Raw genomic sequence first — 25,111 nt, 5'->3', positions numbered from 1 at the left:
CATTTTTGTCTTCAGAAAATCAGCAGGTAATTTACAATGTTTTTAAAGTTTCCAATTTCATAATGAAAACTGATAAAAAGAAGTTGAGAATCACCTGGCTGAAGTGTATTGCAGATTACCAGACATAGCCCTTGTCTGTACATACATAAGTAATTTTACTATAAAAGTTAAGTGTATATTTGTAGCAGAATCACATAACTTGATGTTCTTGGATGTTGGCACTACATGGAGCTAGGCTTTGTTCGTGCATCTGCTGCTTAATGTGAGATCTGCAGAAAATGGTTTACCCTCTCGGAAGAGCAAGTGATTTAAAAGCATGCAACCTATTTCACTGAGGGTCAACATATAGTATTTACTAGGTGAATATTAGCTCCCATCCCACTCTGCCATCCACTATCTTCCCTTTAGTCTCTCCTTTGTCTTTTTACAAGGCTGACATTCATTCTTCATACAACTGTTTCTTTCAACAAACTGGCATCTATTAAACAGAATTTAAATCTGAATTGGAATTAACTTTAAAAGTGCACAAATGGAATTTTCTTCAGAAATATCCAACATCACACCTTTCCTGTTCTTTATTAAGAGCTTCAGAATGAAAAACACAAACTCAGCCCACTGTGGGGATATAGATCTGTATTATGGAAAAGAACAAACAAGTTATTTGAAAATACATCCCCCATTACAGTTACATGAAACTAGCATCTCATTTGTGCAAAGCTTTGATCTTCTAGTAATGGCATAATTTTAGATACAGTGTGTAAATTATATAAAACTGTGTCACAATACCTGTCCCCAATAAACCAATCTATTAAAAACAACACTGAAGCAACTTATTGCCACCTTTCTCTGTTCTTAGTGCTGCTGAAACTTTATCCTCTATTCCCACTACTTTTTCTCCATGCCTCTTCTGTCTTCCCAGGGTCCTTACCTAACAGAATTTAGCCTCCCGCTCACTCCTAGATCTTGCTGTCACATTTAGTGGCAAGGTATTGAAAGATTCTATGTAGATTCTAGGTATCCAGCAATATATCCTTTTCTCCCTAAAACTTATCAAAAGTATTTTTTCTTGACTTTGTCGTGTTTTCTATTCCCTCTTGCATCACATTCCAGCATATAAAAGGAATTGCTGTATATTTGATTTCCTCCTGGTCTATGTGGTCATAAAGACTCGGTAGTCAAGAATAATACTTCTTCAATGTTTTCCTCATCTCTGAATATTCATCTTGGAAACCTGAAATTTGGGTATTATATGGAATTGGAGTTAATTTCATGGCCTGGTGACTTTCAGAATCTGCCACAGCCTTGTCAGTTTCCCCTCACTAGCATTCTTCTCCTGATTGCCTCCTTCCTGGATAATCGCAGACATCAGTGAGGTTGCCTTTGTGATTGCCCAGTATTCTGTGTGTCTTTGGTAATTCTCTGACTCTTCTTAGAGTCAAGCTCCAAAGGATGCCTGTATCCATGGCTGTCTATGTCTATCATTATGTATGAATGCATATTTTTTGGAGTTCAGTTAAGTTATATTGTGACTGCACATTTTAGCAACTCATAAGTAATTTATTAAGAAATAGCAATCCAGTTCAACATAGAGTATGTTACAAGTCAGACTATTCTCACCTTTCCCTGTACATAGAAATGGCTATTTCCCTGGATGACTTTTTCATACTCATGGAATATTTCTTATTCAACCTCACATCCCAGGTGAAAACAATACCTAGGACACTGGAGGTAGCCAGGAAATTATGCCAAAATGCTTGGGAATTCTAGGGAGAACCACAGCTTTCCTATTTGGTTGATGTGTGGTGAAACTCATCTTAAATGCTCCCAAGTTCAGGAATAAGGTACATCATCCAAGATGGAGACTTTAAAAGCTGCAGTTCCATTACACTAAGGTCTCAATGAAAGTAGGGAGATCTTCAGACTAAACAAAACTCCATACCATGACTCAGAACTGTTTTCCTTCCAGTCTTGTAGCTTGCATCCACTCCCCTACACCTCTTGCTCCCACATGCATGTCCATGTGCACTAGCCTTGTGCTCTAGGTAGGCAGAACTTGAGTATTACTGAACACCTCTATATCTACTACTCTTTTCCTAAAATGCCCCCTTCTCCATCCAGCAAAATGCTTTCATCCTTCTACAATCTGTTTACATGTCTCTTTGGGAAGCTTTCCCTGAACCATCAAACTAAGTTGTCTTTTCTCCCTCTGAGTATTTACGTCATGCATACAAATTTCAGCACTTTTTGCCTTGTGTTATATTTTCCTGGCCACTTCTAGAATGGGTAACTCATCTTAACTTATGCAGGACTCTCCCTGTTTGAAAACCGAAAGCCCTGCATCCCAGGAAACTCCTTAGTCCCAGGCAAACTGAAATGATTGGTCATCCAACTTGTGTGTCTCTCCCACTGGAGTATGAGCCTCCTGGGGGAAAGGATTGTGTCATGTTCACCTTTGTGTCCTTAGTGCCCAGAATACTGAGGAATCAATGGAATTATATATGAGACATAAAGCACTTAAACTACCTAGTCAGGTTGTCAGATACCAGTAGAAGAGGACTTATTAGTCTTGTCTCAAATACAGAAACATTTTGAAATAGTGTGGTCTTTTAGTTTTCCTTCAGCTATTCTATGAACTTATAATTCATTACTTTCACTCAATCTAGAAGCAGACGGTTAGAAATACCTTTGATGACAATGATCTCCGCCTGTACTCAGCAATAACATTTTAGAGAAATGCTTTATGGGAGTGAGAAGGGATCAATAGAAAACATTTTTTAATGCATGCCTAGTGGCTCTGAATTTTTTGAAATTGAATCTATGTACCTTGTAGGTCCTGGGTGCTTCATGATGTGATTGACAGTGCGTACAGCCGTGTCTGCTAGGAGTTAATTCGAAGTTTTCCATGGAATTAGTGAAGAGTAATGGCTTAGTAATGAATCTTCCTTTATATATAAAATACACATTACAGGTTAGTGTCTTAACTAAATAACTTAGCATTACTACTGAGGGAGGGAAGAGATCTCATTTATGTGAAAATATACATTTTGAGAAGCTCAACCTAGTGTGGAGTGGAGGACAGACTCAGCTGTAAGAGTTTCAGTGCCAATATGTGGATATTCTTCTCAATTGGCCATGATTCCACCTCCCACCTGGATACTATTTCCCCAATGCAGACACCCTGATGTCCAGGAAGAGCAGGAGAAATTAACATGTGAATGACTCAATCTTCCCATTCACATTCACAAAGCAAACTGACATTCCCCCAGGTACAGTAGGGAATAATGAATGAACATTTATAGAAGGAAAATTATCACTTAAGTGTTAGAATTGGGAAGAAATCTTTCAAGAGGCAGGATTCAATTATTCTGTTTTTTAAAAATGCTCCAAGTAAAATAGATTCCATTTTTCCATTTATTCAAAGCTCATATTTTATAATAACATATTTAAAACATTAGGCTTTAATCTAGTAGTTCTAAAATTCAGCATCTCAAAGCCCTGTAAGGCATACATTGTATTATATAACCTTGTTTTGCATCATAATTCTTTTTTGCCCCTGTTTTCTCTCCCCTGCTAGACTATGTGCCTGATTCATCTTTGTCCCTCCCCTACCAACCATAGTGTCTAGTCAAGACACTTTGGGAAATAAATATTTGATGAATGATGATAGTTAGCATTGGTTGAGTACTTATATCCAGGCACTATTCTTAAGCAGTTTACCCATTTTAACTCATTTAATATGCACAACAACTCTATAAGGTGAATATTATTTTTATCTGACTTTACAGGTGAAAAATTCTGAAGCCCAAAAAGGGTAAATGATGTGCTCATGGTTACACACCTAGGATGTGCGGGGGCTTGGATGTGAGCATCATGACTACAGAGACTAAGCTCATAATTATACTATCCTGTCTTCTTTGAAGAGGGTTGGCTCCAGAAGATCCTTCTGGGGTTATTTTCCTCCCATAGTTTCCAAAGCATGAAGTTGTTTTTATTCCATTTATTCAAACATGACAGTAGAGAAAAGATTATGAAGTCTTCCCAAGGCTCATATTAAAATGAACAAAATATAGTCAGGGAGGGTGCAATGTCTGTGTTTGCCTGCTAGTTCAGCTGTAGTCTAGGGGTTCAGATGGGAGGTAGTAACAGTGCAGAGATGGGGAATTGGAATTGGGGTTAGAGAAAGCCTAGGGATTCCAAGCAACCATGAAATCCACACTACGTTCATTCAGGAAGCCCCAAAAGAAGCCAGTTTGCATTGTGGTCATCCTGAGCCACAATGCCAAGCTCCAAGCCAGTCCTCTCACTCCCACTCTCAATGCTGAGTTGCTGCTTCTCTAATGCTCCCACATTTCATCTCTAATATAGTGCTTTTCCTTATTCACACTTTTCTATTGTAACCCAAGATAGCAGCTGCTATAAGTTATCAGTTCCTTAGATTTAAATCGTTTATCACCAAAGTGGGATGACATTTTCTCCTCTCACTGAAATATGTTGAAAGATTCTGTTTTGAAGGATTCCGTGGATTTACCCAAATGTAAAAATGATTGTACCAAATAAACTAGCCCTGAGTTTCACACCAAGTTCTGATTGTCCACAATGTGTGTGTGTGTGTGTGTGTGTGTGTGTGTGTAACAGGGTCTGGCTCTGTCACCCAGGCTGGAGTATGGTGGGACAATCTCAGTTCACTGCAACCTCTGCCTCCCAAGCTCAAGTGATCCTCCCACCTCAGCCTCCCAAGTAGCTGAGACTACAGGCACTGGTGCCACCAAGCCTGGCTAATTTTTATACTTTTAGTAGAGACAGGATTTCGCCACGTTGCCCAGGTTAGTCTCAAACTCCTATGCTCAGGCAGTCTGCCCACCTTGACCTCCCAAAGTGCTAGGGTTACAGAAATGGGCCATCATGCCCTGCCCACACTGTGTATTTCACAGAAGAGTGAAGCTAGAAAACAGAGATATATCTTCTTTCCTGCCTGCCTTCCTCCATTCATGTATTTATTCAGTAAATATTTGAGCACTGTGTACCTCATGCCTTGGATAATTAGTACAGTCACCTTGGATACCTTGGAAACATTTTATCTGTGATACAGTCTCCACTTAAAAGCTGCTCCCTTCTCTCTTCCTCATTGATTATTTCTAAATGTCGACTGAAGTCAAGATGGTGGGAATAGTAACCTGCAGGTACAAAGGTGTCATTCACGACTATGCACTAAAAGAGACTCTCTGCAAAAACCCCAGGAGAAGCAAGGTGGGTTGTGAACAGACTGAGATACAGATATACACGGAGCACTGATGGTAAGGGTTGGGGGATGGCTTTGATAACCTTCAGCAAACCTGTCCTGTGCATACTGATGGGCTCAGTATGTAAGACTTTCCTCCTAATTCCTCCCTTCCCTCTCCACAATGAAGAAAATGACAGGCAAATAGGACCTGGACCAGGGACCACCTTTGGCAACATGTCCTCTAATCAGCTGCAAATATTTCCTTCCCTCAGTGCTTGTTTGAAACTTCTGAGGCCAAAGTCCTCTTCAGGAGCAAAGATGCATTTCCTAATCCCCCCTGAGGCCATATACAGAAAAAGAGGCTTCTGCATAAATCTTATCAGGCAAGATACTCCTTATGCAACACCTTTTCACACATTCTGAGCTTCTAACCCAGGGGATCACAGCCCTAGCTGCACACTAGGGACACCTGGGAAGCTTTCTTTCATTTAAAAAATGCCAGTGCCTGTGGATCTCATTCTGAAATTATGAATCAGTTGATTTAGGGTAGGCCTGAGTCTTCTGTTTTCTGTTTGTTTTTGAAGCTCTCTGGTGCATCTGGAATTTTAAAGCACTGCCACATAGGAACTTACTCTAAGTTTCCATTCCATGGTGAGAGGAGAGAGTCAGACTGCAGATAAGTGAATGTGAGGACAAAGAGATCAGGCAGTGGAATTTCATCCTTAAATATCCTGAGTCCTTTGCCATTTTTAATTTGGAAGCATCTCTCATCAGTAGTCTTTCCCTTCTGTAAAGAGAAAATGGAGTCTTCAAGATATACCCACTTCAGAATATGACTCTTACTCTTTTAACTTTTAATAGCTCAAGATTCTCTTAGCAAAATATGACAATAGACTAGATATAATTAAATAGCAAGAACTCTTGGTAGCTTCCCAGTTTCTTGTTCTGTATGGGAGCTAGATGAAATAGCTAGTACTTATCTCACAGAGCCTCAACAATGAGAAGGATGACATTTGTCATTCACATCTTTTTGTACACATTGTAAGACCCCCAAATCCTTGCTGAAAGAACTTGAAACTATTCATTTTGGAAGCATAAGGAAGACAAGTTTCTATTCAGCTACAATCACATTTCTTTGTGATAAGTCTTTCAGAGCTTGTGAGCATTTTAAATTTCAAATGAATGACTTCATTTGTGACAATGGAAATGTTCTGTAGCAATTAGCTTATGGTGCTAGAGCCATACCCTGCTTCTGCTGTCTGTGGGGTCCAAAGCTTGCCAAACTAGCTCATTGGTATTTTCATTCTCTGTGAACTCTAGAAACTCATTTTGATGATAAATGGAATATTTTCAACATAGTGACCATAAAGCAGGTGGCTACACATTAACTTTTCTAAGAAAATAATTACATGCAGGTGGCAAGTTGGAGGAACTCTGTTGCATGCATAACTGCATCCCAGAAAGTTTTTGTGATGTATTTTCTAAGGATAAAGTGATGCATATGACAAACAATGACTTAGCAAAACGGATATAGAACAGATAGGAAACAAGAAAAGTTGATATCCTAGTACATTTCTTGGTTTCTTAAAGTTATTGACATACGTTTGAAAATAAATGTTTTAAAATACACACTCATCATTTAGTTATTTAACAAAAAAAGCTATTTTTCATTCACTGTGTTAATGCTCAATACACAAAGATAAATAACACATGTATCCTGTATATAGGAGTACACAATCTAGGGAAGGAGATCAGCATGAAAATTAATAATTAAAACACATTGTAATAAAGTTAGGATAGCGTGTGAAATTCATTATTGTAAAATTATTATTTAGGATGCCGTATACTACATCACAGGAATCTCTTTATTCAAAATTTGGAAAGGAATGTCACATAAGACTTAGGAATACTATGTCCTTCTAAACAACTGGCTTGAGTGCATCTTAAATACTATGAATAGTATAATTGGTTTCTCTCTCCTGTTGAATTAGCAGCTTAAAAGCTGAAAGCTAATTTGCAACAAAACTCTAATAAACAAATAGGAACCTATCTTATCAATTCTATTGATCTCCCACCTAGATTCAACTAACTTCACCCTAATTTTTTTACTTTTGTTGTTGTTTTCCTAAAATCCTCTTAATGATGAAGTGGCATATAAGAAAATAAGTGAATAGTGACTATAGTCAATAATAACCTAATTGTATATTTTTAGGAGATCAAGACCATCCTGGCTCACACAGTGAAACCCCGTCTCTACTAAAAATACAAAAAAGATTAGCCGGGCTTGATGGTGGGCCCCTGTAGTCCCAGCTACTCAGGAGGCTGAGGCAGGAGATTGGGGTGAACCTGGGAGGCGGAGCTTACAGTGAGTTGAGATTGCCCCACTGCACTACAGCCTGGCTGACGGAGCAAGACTCTGTCTCAAGGAAAAAAAAAAAAAAAAAAGAATGTAATTGGATTATTTGTTACTTAAAGGATAAATGCTTTAGTGGATGGATTTTTTTAAGTGAATAAACTGCAATAAGAGAAGTCTGTTCAAAGTTTTCTGAGAACCCAAGGGGGAAGAATATCACACAGGCGGGGAATGTGGCTGGGAGGGGTGAGGGAAGGAGACACAGGAGAGATAGGAAAAACATCCTCAGAATAATGGCAATAACTACTGCAACACTTCAATAATAGTAATAAGAAATAACTGTACTGCAAAAAAAATAAGCACCATACCTTCATTGTTGAGTTCTCCCTGGGTATCTAAGAGAGATACAAACATTTTAAACATTTCTCTTATCCTCACAGCAACCCATGATGTAGCTATTAATGTCCCCATTTTACAGATAAAGATATTGAAGCTTAGAGAGTTAGAAATGTGCCCAAGATGCCACCTGAAACCCAGGTTGTCTTGCTTCAAATGCTGCACTATTTATATACTGAATCTCGTGGAAAGATAAGAGGTCTGATAGAGGGTCACTGATCAAAGTAGCTCCAAGTATGTTCAAAGCAGAGGGCACATGTGGTGATGCGGCCAAAGGTGAAGCTACAGAAATGAGTGAGGGCAAGATCAGGAACAGTATGTGTTTAAGTAATAGGAAGGCTTCAAAGGATTTTAGTAAGGAAGTTACATAATAATGGAGAAACGAGAAAACAGGCACGAAACTCTGGTCCTTCCAAAACAGGGTGTAGTATTAGAGTTTACAGTGTTAGAGTTTACAGCTCACATGCTTTACAGGCACAGATATTATTAGTTCACTGTGTACCACAGTCATGATGCACAAGGCCTTGGTGCACAAGAGCATTACAATAGCATTTTATTTCCATCGGAAAATAATTTTACATAGATGGTTGTACTTTGAACCCCTTACAAATGAGTTTCATTAACAAAGAGCATTGTTAGAAGCACTCCCTTCCTAAACAGCACCAAAGGCAGTTAGAGCAAGGTCCCAGTGCTTCTGAAGTTTCCCCAATAAAGCCTTTCTTATGGATGAAAAATAATAACAGTGATGGTGGTGATTAAGATGATGACGGTAATACAAGCTGCTGCTGATTATTGAGCATGCCTGTACTCAAAACCATATGCTAATATTCATTACTTCACTTAATCCTCACAACCCCCCCAGGAAGGAGGCATTCTGCTGGTATTACAGATTAAGACACTAAGACTCAGGTTCAATAACGCACCCAAGGTCACACTGCTAGTCAAGTGGTAGAACTGGAATTTGAATACAGGACTGATTGACTGCAGAGCCTGTGGGGCAGGCAGCTACTTTACTCTGTCTCCCATGAGAAAAGAATTAGATCTTACAGTTGACTTACCTTGTTTCTGGGAACTGCTTTGAAATGATCTGATTCATAGTATTGGAAAATTGGTTGTTGAGATGTTGCTGCTTTTATCTCCTTTCTTTTCTGAAGCTGTAAGTGGTTTGTGTTGGGGACGTGCAGGGTGTACACACATGATAAGTATGTGTGTACATGCCAATGTGAAATCATACATCAAAAAGAAAAAAGTGTGCAGAGATTCAGTTTAGAAATAAACACAGCCAAGTCCAGCCTTCCCACTGGACATGTGATTTAGAGCAAATAATCCGATCTCTCCACGTGTCAGTCTCATTGCCTTTAAAAGGGGGATAATTAGAATGCAAGTCTGTGTTGTTATGAAGCTTCATTGAGGAAAATTATATATAGGAACTGGCCAAGAGTTAAGTACTCAGTATTTGTCAGTTTCTCCTCCATCCCTTCTCTCCTCTTCATGCTTGCCTGCCATAATTCTATTTCAGTTTGCACAAAGAACCAAAATCAATGTATATGCCAGCCCTCTCATGGGATGTTTATATCCTAGAGAAAGAGCAACATAGGCCCACCACTGAAAGCAGGATTGTTGGTTCCTACTCTCCCCACAGCAAAGGAACTCTAAATTTCAAACAGCCTGCTATATAGGAATTCACAGTGTGCTTGGACTATAAGCTCTCAGTTTAGCTGGGCCACAGTTGCTTCAAGCCACTCTGCATCTGATACCTACGAGTTTGCCCTCTCACCATGTAGAATATAAATTCTCCACTTTTGATTGATTTCAGCATCAACTGTCCTACATATGCATTCTGTAACTTCTGCAAAGATCTTGGGAGTCTTTCTCCTGAATCCCAGTCTCTCAATCCAGGACTAACTCTAAAAAGTGCAGACTCTGGTTGCTATACTCTATCAAAGAATTTACCTCACATTCATCCTGTTTGATATGGGGACTCTGCAAAGCTCAGGTGATGTTCTTTTCTTCAACACCATTCAGTATAAATTTCATTTCTTGACCACTTATTTTATTGCGTATTAAACTCATCTCAAATGAACATAGTAGACCAGAAAGTAAATGCACTTTCTAGTTCTTTTAGCTGAATCATGCATGATGTAAATAGAACAACATATGATAGATCCTTTGAGAACTCAGCACTTGTCACAGAAATGTGTGTTGTACACAGGCCAGCCCAGTCAGGAGCCTAACGGCGTGCTGGGTGAGGCACTTGACTGTAATCAGATAAGGTGGCCCTTAATCACCTGCCCTCTATAGAGCCATACGTATGGTCTTTTAAATGACCTTGCCCCACTGTTATCCTAATTGGAAATTTTCTTTTTTAGCCACATAAATAGAAGAACACAGTTTGAAAATCCTGTCCTGGAAGCAAAAAGGAAGCTACAGCAACATAACATGCCCCACACAGAACTTGGAACAAAGCCCCTGCAGGCCCCAGGTTTCCGAGGTATGATACCTGTCAGCATGTGGTGTTTCAAAGGGAAAATTGTCTGTCAAACTGCCTGCTTTTCCAAATATGTCTGTAGCTTGGACCATTTTGAAAATTTGATTTGCTTTCTCCAGACCCTCCTATTAGCTTTAGCTGGATGTTTGCATTCTCTCTAAACTAATGCCTTTAGCAACCGCAGATGAAGTTAAACCTTATAGGAATGTACAGCATGTCACCAGGTGGAGGAGATTAATGGATTTTATAGTGGCCCTGTAAACTCCAGAGATTCTTAGAGACTCATAAGTTTGTCCTTAAAAGACCAAGCACAAGAATGAGGCTTATTCTCCTTTGTGACAGTAGACAACTCCTCATGGACATTACCTAGGCCCAAATCCATCCGCCCCGGTGCAGCCCCGGAGAGGTCGCGCAGCGTGAATGACTTGTCTTACTATCAGCGCGACCCAGCAGGGAGGCCCTGGCTGTTTGGTACGTCCCAGGGCTGCTTGCGGGACCTGACTACACCTGGGAGCCACGTAGTGGGATGAGTTGCTGCACGAACTTTTCACAGCTAGTGAGCTTCTAAATAAAAGCACAAAAGAGTCTTTAGAGTCGGGCGCTCTAGGCTTGCCTGCTGATAATTTTCACGCCATATAATGCAGCATAATTAAATGAATGTAAAGGTCTCCTGATGAACTTCTCTCCAACTATAAACATTAATTTGATAAAGCAAACATAGGAGAAAGGATTATATGTGGTTTTTATTTATGTTTTAAAGAAGCTCTGTTTTTAATAAAGATACACGTGATATGTAAGTGGACAGAAAAAGCAGAAGTCTAATAGAATGAGTCATTGTTTTAGAGTTTATTACATGTCACCCAGAATGTAACAACAAAGATATCATGCAGAATACTTAACTGAGTTACCATGTACAATTTGGCTGTTACAAATATTAAATGAGATCACCTAAATATAACACATTTTAAAAGAGTAATATAAAATATTTATCTGTGATGGAATTTAAAGCAGATATTAATTCTGTTTCCTAGTATGACTATTATTTTTTAAAACATTTATTATACTTAGGAATATATTTATTACAGATCGTAGCTGGAAAAGCATATTATATAACAAATTAGCAGGTAAATCAATGCAGTGCCTATTCAGATTATTCAGGCATATGATTTGAATCTATCAACATATTGTTACAAAATGTGTTACCTTTACATTCATAATTATATCTAAAAACATTGGCTTGCCTTTTGCTCACATTTTAGAGTATGCTAAACACTACCGGAGCCAACAGCAATTTATTTACCTGGTTATCTTTATAGTATCTCACAACAGAGCGGTGTAAACAAAAGTCAGTCCCACATACAGGTACTCTTTCTAAGCAATCTGGACCTTTGAGTGTGTGATCACATTCCACTGTTTCTCTGTTTGTGATACTGCACATGCTGAAATGTGCTGTTATTCACTTAAAAAAATCACAAGTCCTTTTCATGTTTCTACCCTTATTTCTTCAAGGCTTAGTGTAGGATCGGCCACTGACACATACCTCCTACCTGGAATCTTTTCTAACAACCAGAGGAACAGATCCAGATGTTGTCTGGATGATTTGGGCTCCTTGTCCTCTTTTCTCAGAAGGATCTGGCAGCCTGTTCACACAGCCTTTTTTAAGCCCAAGAAGGTTAAATTAATGAGTGGAAACTGATTTGACAAAAACTCTGTCTCCAAACCAAACAGCTTTTTCATCTTTCCCTGGATGCTTGGGACTGCTCTTCATGTGTAGGAAGTTCTAATAGTTTTGCTCCTCTTGTAGTCACCACCTGCTTGCATTTGCTGTGTAAGACCCCCACATTTACCCCTGGGATTGTCGCTGCTCGGGGGCTGGCTTTCTCCTGTCTGAGAACTTGCCTTGAACATGCCTTTTTCTTTTTTAACTTATATTGGCCGATGTAGAAAAACCACTCTTCACCCGGGATGCATCCCAGTTGAAGGGAACATTCCTCAGCACCACCCTAAAAAAGAGCAACATGGGTTTTGGATTTACCATCATTGGTGGAGACGAGCCTGATGAGTTTCTGCAGGTGAAAAGTGTGATTCCGGATGGCCCCGCAGCACAGGATGGAAAAATGGAAACAGGTAAGACCCTTCACGGTTTACAAAATGGTTTTGCAACATCTTTTTTTCTAAAGGCAAATATAAGGAGCTTCTTTTGTATTTTTATTCAAAAGACAAAGGTCACTTAACTTTAGGAAAAGCAAAAAGCATAAATTATGTTTCCCCTAAGTTTAAAAATATCAAGTTGAATTAATTTAGAAACAATTTCGAATATAATTTTTGCCTTCTTTTTTAGACTACCCCTTCTGTTTGCTGGATTCAATGGTCTCTTGAGATTGACACTTTTCTAATTTATCTCTAGAGTTTGTTCTTAGGGGTGTGATTAACATTTCACACTTTTCTAACTTATATTCAGCCACAGTATTTTAAAATCTGTGTTAATCTTATAATATTCTCATGCTATATAACCCATGTTAGTTATTGAAATATACATGCCCATCTCATACAGAAAATTTTAAACTGGACTAAGTCTGTCCCCATATAATGTTTTCATATATGAGTCTTTTCTAGTCCTTAAAAATTACTTTTCATATATAATTACTCATATGTCTACTCAATTCACAATTGAAATTTATTTCATGTGGAAATACAGAGGCAAATTGCTAAGGGCAGGAACATATAAAAGATGAAAATTACAGACAGTAAGTGAAAAAGTAATGAACAAGGTTTGGCTTCACAGTCTGATTTTAAATTTTCTTGCCTGGCCCATGATCTTGGGTAAGTCCCACAGCTTATAAATATTAATTTCCTTATCTAGAAAACAATGAAGAAATTAAGTTTGACCTATGTATTTTAAGTGCTGATTCAAGATTTGTATAGTGTAATTTTTTAAAATTGTACTTTAAGTTCTGGGGTAGATGTGCAGAACGTGCAGTTTTGTTACATAGGTATACACGAGACATGGTGGTTTGCTGCATGCGTCAATCCGTCATCTACATTAGGTATTTCTCCTAATGCTATTCCTCCTTTAGCCCCCAACCCATGGACAGGCCCCCCCAGTGTGTGATGTCCCCCTCCCTGTGTCCATGTGTTCTCATTGTTCAACTCCCACTTATGAGTGTGAACATGCGGTGTTTGGTTTTCTGTTTTTGCGTTAGTTTGCTGAGAATGATGGTTTCCAGCTTCATCCATGTCCCTGCAAAGGACAGGAACTCATCCTTTTTTATGGCTGCATAGTATTCCATGGTATATATATGCCACATTTTCGTTATCCAGTCTGTCATTGATGGGCATTTGGGTTAGTTCCAAGTCTTTGCTGTTGTGAACAGTGCTGCAATAAACATACCTGTACATGTGTCTTTATAGTAGAATGATTTATAATCCTTTGGGTATATACCCAGTAATGGGATTGCTGGGTCAAATGGTAGTTCTGGTTCTAGATCCTTGAGGAATCAACTCACTGTCTTCCACAATGGCTGAACCAATTTACACTCCCACCAACAGTGTAAAAGTGTTCGTGTTTCTCCACATTGTCTCCAGTATCTGTTGTTTCCTGACTTTTTAAAGATCACCATAAACTGACATGAGATGGTATTTCATTGTGGTTTTGATTTGCATTTCTCTAATGACCAGTGATGATGAGCTTTTTTTCATATGTTTGTCGGCTGCACAAATGTCTTCTTTTGAGAAGTGTCTGTTCATATGCTTCGCTCACTTTTTCATGGGGTTGTTTTATTCTTGTAAATTTGTTTAAATTCTTTGCAGATTCTGGATATTAACCCTTTGTCAGATGGATAAATTGCAAAAACTTTCTTCCATTCTGTGGGTTGCCTGTTCACTCTGATGGTAGTTTCTTTTGCTGTGCAGAAGCTCTTTAGTTTAATTAGATCCCACTTGTCAATTTGGGCTTTTGTTGCCATTGCTTTTGGTGTTTTAGTCATGAAGTCTTTGCCCATGCCTATGTCCTGAATGGTATTGCCTAGGTTTTCTTCTAAGATTTTTATGGTTTTAGGTCTTAAATTTAAGTCTTTAATCCATCTTGAGTTAATTTTTATATAAGGTGTAAGGAAGGGGTCCAGTTTGAGTTTTCTGCATATGGCTAGCCAGTTTTCCCAACACCATTTATTAAATAGGGAATTCTTTCCCCATTGCTTGTTTTTGTCAGGTTTGTCAAAGATCACATGGTTGCAGATGTGTGGTGTTTATTTCTGAGGCCTCTGTTCTGTTCCATTGTCCTGTATATCTGTTTTGCTACCAGTATCATGCCATTTTGGGTTACTGTACCCTTATAGTATAGTTGGAAGTCAGGTAGTGTGATGCCTCCAGCTTTGTTCTTTTTGCTTAGGATTGCCTTGGCAATGTGGGCTCTTTTTTGGTTCCATATAAAATTTATGGTGGTTTTTTCCAATTCTGTGAAGAAAGTCAATGGTAGCTTGATGGGGATAGCATTGAATCTATAAATTACTTTGGGCAGTATGGCCTTTCTCATGATATTGATTCTTCCTATCCATGAGCATGGAATGTTTTCCATTTGTTTGTGTCCTCTCTTATTTCCTTGAGCAGTGGTTTATAGGTTCTCCCTGAAGAGGTCCTTCCCATCCCTTGTAAATTGTATTCCTAGGTATTTTATTCTCTTTGTAGCAGTTGTGAATGGGAGTTCACTCATGGTTTGGCTCTCTGTTTGTCTGTTATTGGTTTGTAGAAATGCTTGTGATTTTTGCACCTTGATTTTGTATCCCGAGACTCTGCTGAAGTCGCTTATTATCAGCATAAGGAGTTTTTGGGTTGAGACGATGGGGTTTTCTAAATATATAATCATGTCATTTGCAAAAAGAGACTATTTGACTTCCTCTTTTTCTATTTGAATACCTTTGTTTCTTTCTCTTGCCTGATTGCCCTGGCCAGAACTTCCCATACTATGTTGAATAGGAGTGGTGAGAGAGGGTATCCTTGTCTTGTGCCAGTTTTCAAAGGGAATGCTTCCTTTTTTTCCCCATTCAGTATGATATTGGCTGTGTGTTTGTCATAAATAGCTCTTATTATTTTGAGATATGTTCCATGTTTATGGAGAGTTTTTAGCACGAAGTGGTGTTGAATTTTCTCGAAGGCCTTTTCTGCATCTTTTGACATAATCATGTGGTTTTTGTCATTGGTTCTGCTTATGTGATGGATTACGTTTATTGATTTGCGTATGTTGAACCAGCCTTGCATCCCAGGAATGAAGCCAGCTTGATCATGGTGGATAAGCTTTTTGATGTGCTGCTGGAGTCAGTTTGCCAGTATTTTATTGAGGATTTTCACAGCAATGTTCATCAGGGATATTGGCCTGACATTTTCTCTTTTTTTGTTGTGTCTCTGCCAGATTTTGGTATCAGAATGATGCTGGCATCATAAAATGAATTTGGGAGAATTCCCTCATTTTCTATTGTTTGGAATAGTTTCAGAAGGAATGATACCAGCTCCTCTTTGTACCTCTGGTGTAATTCGACTGTGAATCCTTCTGGTCCTGGACTTTTTTTTGGTTGGTAGGCTATTAATTACTGCCTCAATTTCAGAACTTTTTATCGGTATAGTGTAATTTTTAAATGCCTTAGAATACTATTATAAAGTACGATAACTATATATTTAAAGGAATATACTCTTTCACCATTGTCGTGTTTTTCACATTTATTTAGTTTATGATATCAACTTTCCAAACTCAATCAGTTCTAGTAGATACAAAAATTAAAGAATTCCTTTGGAGAAAAAGTTCCGCCTTTTTTATGACCAGTACACTGATGAATTGTTCTTCCATGGGTTTTAAAGTGGTTTGTGTGTAGAGAAACAACAAAAAAAAAACTGAGGTATTCATCTGACATTTTTAATTTTAAATATCACCAATGCTATATTACCATTTATCATATAGTTTCTGTATAAATAACTTTTTAAGGTACCCTTATGAGTATATTTGTCACTGCCACTCATTTGTGAGTAATGCATATTGTATCTCCTTAAAAGTTGAGATGAAGTTTCAAAACTAACTCACCACGTTTCCAAACACTACTGTTATAAAAGTCATGTGTACATAATTTTCTACAAGAGTGAGTGAGAAGGTGTCCAACTCTGCCATTCATTTGGTGATATTTTTCTGAGCATCCACATCTTCATGTTGCCAAAACCTCACAAACATCGAATTTTTCAGTAAAAATTACCCTGTTGCCTACAATTAGAATAAAAGAAAATTATGGGACTAATTCCGTCTTGGGAGAGGGGAAAGACTCCCCAGTGCTTTTGAACTTCAGTGAAGTATTTCACAAATCCATTTCTTTTTAGAATAAAAATGTAGTTATTTTTCTTTCCACTATTTCATGTTTCAAAACTAGAAAAGATTTATTTCAGTGTAAACTTAAAAGACAAAATAAAAATATTTGCATAGAAAATATTTTTTCTTTTTTACTCATTTTGCTAGTTTGCCACACCCACACAGTCTAAGTTAGCTTTATTCAACCACAAAGTCAAAGCTTTATTTAGAATTTAGCAGATTGTCTTCATTTAAGATCATCACAAAGCAGGTCCTAGGGGAGATAAAAGAACCAAAGATTTAATTCTTTTCACCATCTCCTATTTAGTCCCCTATGCATTTAACTTGCTGAGCACCTCTCTTTCATAGTCATTGCAGTGCGCCAGGGCTATAAAGATGGGAAGAACACAGACTTGTTTCTCAAGGCGTTCACAACTAGGAGGGGCCACATGCCCATAAACAAGTAATTGTAGCAAAATATAATAGGTCTGTAATAACCACAATATTGGCACAAAGTCAGGAGAGTAGGAGAAGTGAGCAACAGATGTTTGTTTGTTTGTTTTCTCAAGAGATGGGGTCTTGCCGTGTTGCCCAGGCTGGTGGGACTCAAACTCCTGGGCTCACGCAATCCCCCTGCCTCAGCCTTCCAAGTAGCTAGGACTACAGGAATGCAGCATCACACCTGGCTAAGCAACAGAAAATTTTTAAAGTATACTGCTAACTGTATAATTTTATTAGGCTTTTATAGGGATGATAATGCCTCTCATTGGAAAAGAGTTTAATCCAACAAAATGTAATGCTTGTTAAATACTTACAAAATTTAAAATGTTTACCTGTAATTGTGAGATAATTTAAAAATGACATGTAAAAACACATTTCTGCAACATCCCACATGTTATAATAGAGGGAATGGCTCTTCAATTCAGCAAATATTTAGTGAATGTGCCAGACATTTTGCTAATTACTAGCAAATCCCAAATTACTAGGGAAGCAAAAATGAGACAAATGTTTCTATCTCCAAGAAGTTTACCAGTGACATGTTAATGAATATTTATATCAATGCAATAATAGAAATATGTACATAAGTACAACAGTAGTACAGAGGAAAGGGGGATCCTTTCTGCTGGGAGGTGCTTAGGGAAGGCCTCATAGAGAAGATGATGCCTGAAAGAGTTTTGGATGATGAACGGGTATCTGCTAGGTGGACAAGTGACAAAGATCATGGGAAGAGGAAATAGCACATGTAGAGAGGCACAGTAGTGAGAAGTGCCTAGAAAAGAGGGTATGCCACCACCGTGTACATTAATGTTTCACCTTCAGTGTGAATTTATGGTGAAGTATGGGGTAAAATGATCATCATAAGTGGTGAAGATGAACTACTTAGACTTGTAGCAAACAACAGAGACGGTATAGAGTCATATATCCTCAAATAAAAAAACCAGAATATCACAAATACACATATACCTGTGATTAAAACCATTCTCATAGAATTTTTCAACTAAATTTTTAGCCCATTTGGCATAGAGGTTTACTCTATGGCTAATATTTTGTTTTACTTATATGTTCCTGGAACATAAAACAGTGCTGGGCAAATAACAGGTGCTCATAAGTACTTCTTGGATGGACAGACAGATGGACGGATGGAAGGACAGATGGATGGATGATTGGATGGATGCTTTTAAAAATGAAGAAATGAAATTTGAATAAGCCGAATTCCTCTTTTACAGTCTAGCCTAGTCAATGCTAATTGGACAATGTAGCTGACCACTGAAGCACCAACAAACCAGTTTTTCAGTTTCTGGATGAGATTTAAAAGACAAGTACATGGTAAAGACAAAATTAATTTTCTTTTTTCTAATGACTTTATATATCAAATGAACCTCAAAAATTACCACAAATAATAGCTACTACAGATACAAAGGATAAGTTACTGGTATTGAAAAGGTGAGCAGTCTCATTTGACATTGAAATAAACATGAAAATATTTTAGTCAACTTCTCCAGCTCTAGGTGATCTGTAATTTAGTCAAAGAGATGTCAGTAGTTTGTGCAGGCACAAAGAAAAATCCTCTGTACCAAAAAGTTTGACCCTGGGTCCTGTACAAGAGAAATAAGGGTAGAGTTGGGAATTATTTCTTTCTTAGTCAGCACTGACTCCTGGGAAGGGATGGAGAACAGGAGAAAATGAGGGCAGTGTGCCTTTGGCTGCTTTTTGACAACTAATTGAGCCAATCCCCAATGATCCTATAATGTTGCAGAAGGATTCTCAGAAAGAATTACCATAGTGCCCAGAAACCCTCTGAATTCTTGTTATTAAGTATTCTACACATCCCAGCAATCATTTGTAAACACTAGAGAACCGGATTACATTGTTTAAAGTATTTTAAAAATCAAGTTTGATGTAACATGGCTTACACAGAAACCACGGAGTCTGAAAGATAGTTATCTAACATCCTTCAGTTAAAAAGCTTCCCTCTTTACATGATGTTTTATGTTTTTCCCCAGGCTAATTTTTGAATCAAAGCTTGTGGTTTGCAACATACATGAGAGAGAAGAGAGCTAACATCTTCATGAAGTGCTTCCATAGGCAGGAGTTGAATTATGAAGTAACTCACAACCTGTTAGTTTTTACTTGCCTTCTTTTAGCATTTATCCATTTTATTAGTAAAATCACAAGAAAGTATCCTGAGAGAAAAACATGCAAGCATCCTAGCATTCTTCTTCATCTTTCTCTTCTTTTTGTCTTCTTTCTTTTCTTCTTCTTCTCGCTTCTTTCTTCTGTCTTCTTTCTTCTTCCTTTTCATCATCTTTTTCTTAACAGAGTCTCACTCTGTCACCCAGGCTGGAGTGTAGTGGCACAATCATTGCTCACTGTAGCCTCCAGCTCCTGGGCTCCAGTCATCCTCCCACCACAGCCTCCCAAGTAGCTGGAACCACAGCCTTGCACCACCATGCTTGGCTAATTTCTTTAAAATTTTTATAGAGACAAGGTATCACTTTGTTGCCTGGGCTAGTCTCAAACTCCTGGCCTGAAGCAAGGCTCCCACCTTGGCCTCCCAAATGCCGGGATTACAGTTATGAGGCACCATGCCCAGCCATTCCTAGAATTCTTTAACCCCTGGCACTTCTCCCCTTGAGCAGGTAGATGTCACTGCTCTTTTAGTGGTTGCTACCTCTGTATCTGTGCTTCTGAAAGTAAGGGCACAAGATTAACTTTGTCAGAACCATTTGGAGAACATTTTAAAAATACAGATTCCTGTGCCCCCAGACCTACTGATTCCAGATTTCTAGAAGTAGTGTTCCACACAGTGTGTGTGTGTGTGTAATTGTTGAAGCAGTACATGTGCATGGTAAATAAAAAAGGATCAAAATATTTATCATGCTTAAAATGTCTCCACCCTGTCCCTTCCCACCCTCTAGACCTAGATCCCAGAGACAATGGATTAGTTTACATTCTTTTAGATATTTCTTTTGGTAGCTACCTTCACACTTCTAATGAATACACTTATACAGTTGTCTTGATTTAACAGTTTAGACATGACCTATATTTACTTTCTTTTAGAAAAAAATGAAGCTTTAGCATCTGGTAACCCTCCTACATCCTCCCAATAGAGTTTGACAACTAATTTTAGTGAAATTTGCATAGTTTTTGCATCATTATGGCTTTGTACATTTGTTCACTGAGCCCAGTAATGTACCATAAATATATTGTTTCCCTTAAACAGATTTGTGGAGTTTTATAATCTTTCTTTATTGCAATATCTTTCTTAAAATAATCATATTTTCCCAAAAAAAAGTCATATTAGGTGCTATGGAGGATCTCCTTTTTTCTGGTCATTTTTTTTGTCTTGCAGCCCCTGTCTAGTGGGGTGGTTGCACGGCTGACACTTAGGGACTTTGCATTATATTTTTCCCAAACACAGTCCACTGTTATTCCTATCCATATTCTCTTTTTCTCACATATCTTTATTTTACTAGAGTGTGGTGCTCACATGTCTAATGTTTCTAGATTTTCGTATTTAAGAGTGAAATCCTATAAAGATACTTGGGAGTCCAACGTTGGTGGCAGAGTTTGAAGACTAGTCAGATTTTATTTAGGGTTATGAAGCAGGGACAGAATAAGAAAGTCTAATCTGTTCTCTGGGGCATTTTTCTTTCTGTTTTGGAGACACCCTCATTCTCTGACTTGGGTGTTTGGTGGGAGTTCTGCATGCAGGCAAATGGCCAGGCAGATCTTCCATATACTCATATCAGATGTTTCCAGATCCCTAGCCCTTCTGGGGTTCTGTGGAGCAACTGAGAGTCCTTCCTGTCCGTGCTGCCCTCCCAGCCAAGAAGACACTAGAACCAAAATCAGCAAACTCTGTAAAGGATCAAATATTAGTAAATACTTAGGTAAAACATTTTAGGTTTTGCAGACCAGATGGTCTCTGTTACAATTCTTCAACTCTGCTATTGTGAAAGCAGCCCTAGACAACATGTAAAAACAAGTGGGTATGGCTGTGTACCAATAAAACTTTAATTACAAATACAGGTAGCAGCAGGTTTTGCCTCATGGGTCTTAGTTTGCCAGCTCCTGCTCTGGAATATACTTTTCAAAGTCATGATACCTCTGCTCTCATGCCTGTATTGGCATTCCATATTCTAGAATTCTCTTCCATTGTCTTGTCTTACAACCATCCTTCTCAGGGTCTCTTCATTGCCGTGGATTTATCTATTTTAAAGTCCTTGTTAAAGAGAAAGATGTGTGTTCAATCTGTTATCTTGAACCAAAAGTCTTAGAATCTGCATCATATGCCCAATGGAGTATGAGAACGACTGCCTGTAGTAGTAGCAAGAAGATTCCTTTCTCACCTACTATACAGCTTTGCAAACACCCTCCATCCTAACCTCCCCCTCTGCCATTCAAGCCTATGCTCAGAACTGCTTTGAAGGGGTGTGTGTGAATAACAACAGTGGGGACTAGCTTTTAGGGTGGAGACTAAGGGCTTCTATCCAATAGAAAAAAACCTAATCCTTACATTTATCTTTCTTACCAGTCACATTAAGTGGCTTCTAGAAATAAGTCTAGGATGTTGGACTATAAGCAGTTTCTCACTTTGGGGGGTTTTAGCACTGTTTCGGGATACTCTATCCCATAGCATTATTATCTGAAATCTTAGTTACCCTTTTTACCCTCTAGGGAAGAGTGTGGATTAACCTGAGGCCCATGTGGATGGTGATGGGCCTGCTCTCAGAGGAGTAGTTATTGCCTGTCTTTTTAGTGCTGGCCATTCCGTATTGATTTTCCAGTTAATGGTCATCCAGTGGTTTCCCACTCCACCCCAGCCCAGTGTTCTCTGGCCCTTCCTAACCATTCTGAGCGCCTTAGCAGTTTAATACAATTTCCTGGTTGTTCATTAAACATTCCCTGAGAAAGAGCTGCAAGAAAGCCTAAGAAGTCATTTGAAAATGTTTTCTGGCTTGTTTTGCCACCACTTCATAACCAACCTATATCCAGAGCAGGCTTCCTTTTGAAACCTGAGCACACACTGAGGTGGGCTCTCCCCATAACTGCCCTCCTACTGCCTGCCCTATTTCAAATGTCTTAGTGAATCAGCCAGCCTTTCAACACCACCCTTCACCATAGCCAGGTGTTCACATTTAGGTAGTGTAAATCATTTAGGTAGTCTGTCAATTGCCAGAAGCAAATGAACTAATCAGAGAAATGTAATTTTTCTACTCCTTTGAAGTACCTGTTTAGTTTTCTATTGCTGCCTAACAAACTATGCCAAACTCAGGTGATTTAAAAGAACACTAGATCGTTGGCTCATGATTCTGCAATCTCACTTAGGATCAGGCAGGTCGCTGTCTTCTACTAGACTTACTTCGGGACTCATCACCCAGCTGCAGTCATATGAAGCTCTCCTGGGGCTAGGATGCACAGGGCGACTTCACTCACACTTCATGCCTCCAATGGGATGGTTGGGACACCTGAGATCTTGCCAGGCATTGCTCCACACAGTCTCAATGACAAGGTAGCTTAGGGTACCTTGAGAGAGCAAAAGGGAAGGCTATCAGGCCTCGTAAGGCCTAGGCTGGTCCTGCACAGTGTCACTTCTACCCCATTCCATTGATTTAGGTGGTATAAATCATTGAGGTGGTCTGCCAATTCCTAGAACCAAATGAACTAACCAGAGAAATGCAGCTCTTCTACTCTTTGGATCAGAGCGAGTCATAGGTCAGCGCAGACTCAAGGCAAGGGAAGCCTTTTGGTGGAGAAGTAGCAAAAAATGTTTAGTAATCTTTTATCTACTGCAGTATGCTTGGGGCTGCTTTGTTTCGGAGTTCTCTGGGTTTGCGCAAACTCCGCTGAGAAAAGTACCTTTCACTTTTATGGACACTCTGCCATCTCACAATCTTTCTGGTACAGAGCATTGATAATGTTTTCCCTTTCAGTTCTCTGTAGTGCTAGCAATAAATAATGGTGAATCATAATAGCACATCCAGAAATTATAAGCAGTAAAACCACCAGGTCTCCAGCTTTATCTTTCTAATAAAAATAAAGGAAGTGGTTATAGGAATTCAATTTTTCAAAAAAAGGTTTTAATCTAGCAAAATATTCATACGTCATGTTAGATAATTTTCTAAAACTGCCGTGACATAACATCATTTTGCCTGTTTAGACATTTATGAACTTTAGGTGTTAATGAAAACATTTTGGTACCTCTCAAAGTCAGAAAATAAATTTCTAGCCAACTGACCAATACTAGTATCTTCCAGTAGAAAAGAAATAAACTTAGCCCATCAATATATTTACTCTTTGTTCTTTCTAAACACACCTAACTTTCAAAACTCCACCTCATTTTATTCAAATACCTAATATCTCCACTGCTAGTAATGTATCTCTCAGATCAATAACAGCACATCTCACAGTGAGGGTGAGGGCAGCGCTGAACTCTTTCTAGCCACTACTCTCCTTTTGTTTTTGAGACAGAGTCTCACTCTGTCGCCAAGGCTGGAGTGCAGTGGCACGATCTCGGCTCACTGAAAGCTCTGCCTCCCGGGTTCACACCATTCTCCTGCCTCAGTCTCCCAAGTAGCTGGGACTATAGACACCCGTCACCATGCCCGGCTAATTTTTTTATATTTTTAGTAGAGATGGGGTTTCACCTTGTTAGCCAGAATGGTCTCGATCTCCTGACCTTGTGATCTGCCCGCCTCGGCCTCCCAAAGTGCTGGGATTACAGGTGTGAGCCACCGCGCCCAGCCTACTCTCCTTTTATAATGACACATAGGTGATACAGATGTCACACCTGGAAAAGTACTTGAATTTGGCTACAGACCAAAGCACATGGGGATTAAAAACAATGTCACTGCATCAGTTCTTAAAAACCATGCAATGTTTCAGCAACACATTTAGTTTTAAAAAGAGGCCTTTGTAACCCAAATGCTATGGTGGTGCCTCTTTATTCTCATTTCTGTCTTTTCTCTTCTTTTTGCCTTGCATAGTTCTCTTTATTCCCTCTTCATTTAAAATCACATTCTGATAAAAGCTCACTTACGAAGGGGTAACTATACAAATCTGATCCTAAGTTCTCATCTCTGCTGCAGAATTAAGAACTTTACTATCATTTTAGTGCAGATATAGCAAAGTATGCTACTTTACATTTTTTTCTAGTTTCAGTATTGTTATCCATTTGGATAAGTCACACAGTAATCAAGATACGATATTCATGATGATTTTACCTATTAAGGTCATAGAACTCAATGCACTTAAATGTTCATTTATTACTATTATTTTTAAGTTATTCTGCACAAAATATTTGTATTAACTTGCACTAAGGCTCACTGGCCCTCTGAGGAGCTAAAGGAAAAAACAGATGGGGCCTCTACTCAGCCTGAGAGCAAAGCTCAGAATGGTGCTAGACGTTATAACACCAGGAATGTTATATTAGAGTACCAGAGTATGCTACTGGGTATAAAATTGGCATTTTAAAAACATCTGAAAGCCTGTTATTTAAATATAATAGAAATGGACTGGAAAATATGGGGTTAACATCACATTTTTATACTTAATAGTATAGGAGGAGGTGGTTGGCTGTGAGTATATTAGTGAGAGGTGTTTACCTTCAGATAAATTTAAACTAAAAGTAACAGCTAAATGCATTTAAGCAGTTATTTTCACTTCAGCTTTTTTTTTTCTTTTTCTTTTTTTTTTTTTTTTTTTTTTTTTTGAGACAGGGTCTCGCTCTGTTGCCCAGGCTGAGTACAGTGGCACAATCTTGGCTCACTGCAAGCTCCACCTCCCAGGTTCCTGCCATTCTCCTGTCTCAGCATCCCGAGTAGC

At 38.7% G+C, this 25,111-nt stretch overlaps 1 protein-coding gene across 10 annotated transcripts in view; it reads left to right on the top strand.

Moving 5' to 3' along the window:
• LOC101024293 (membrane-associated guanylate kinase, WW and PDZ domain-containing protein 2) overlaps positions 1-25,111 on the top strand; it is a 1,445,327-nt gene that overhangs the window by 1,121,911 nt on the left and 298,305 nt on the right. For 8 of the 10 annotated variants that reach the window (XM_031665959.1, XM_031665957.1, XM_031665955.1 and 5 more), the window contains 3 exons: positions 10,340-10,461; positions 10,801-10,929; positions 12,403-12,585. In XM_031665959.1, coding sequence (XP_031521819.1) covers positions 10,340-10,461; positions 10,801-10,929; positions 12,403-12,585 — 434 coding nt within the window. The remainder of the gene's footprint in view (positions 1-10,339; positions 10,462-10,800; positions 10,930-12,402; positions 12,586-25,111) is intronic. The other 2 variants (XM_031665961.1, XM_031665960.1) reach the window with 1 other exon arrangement.

Source organism: Papio anubis, chromosome 4 (genome assembly GCF_008728515.1).
Source record: "Papio anubis isolate 15944 chromosome 4, Panubis1.0, whole genome shotgun sequence".
In the NCBI taxonomy this organism is placed as follows: Eukaryota; Metazoa; Chordata; class Mammalia; order Primates; family Cercopithecidae; genus Papio; species Papio anubis.
This window is presented reverse-complemented; position numbering and strand designations above follow the sequence as displayed.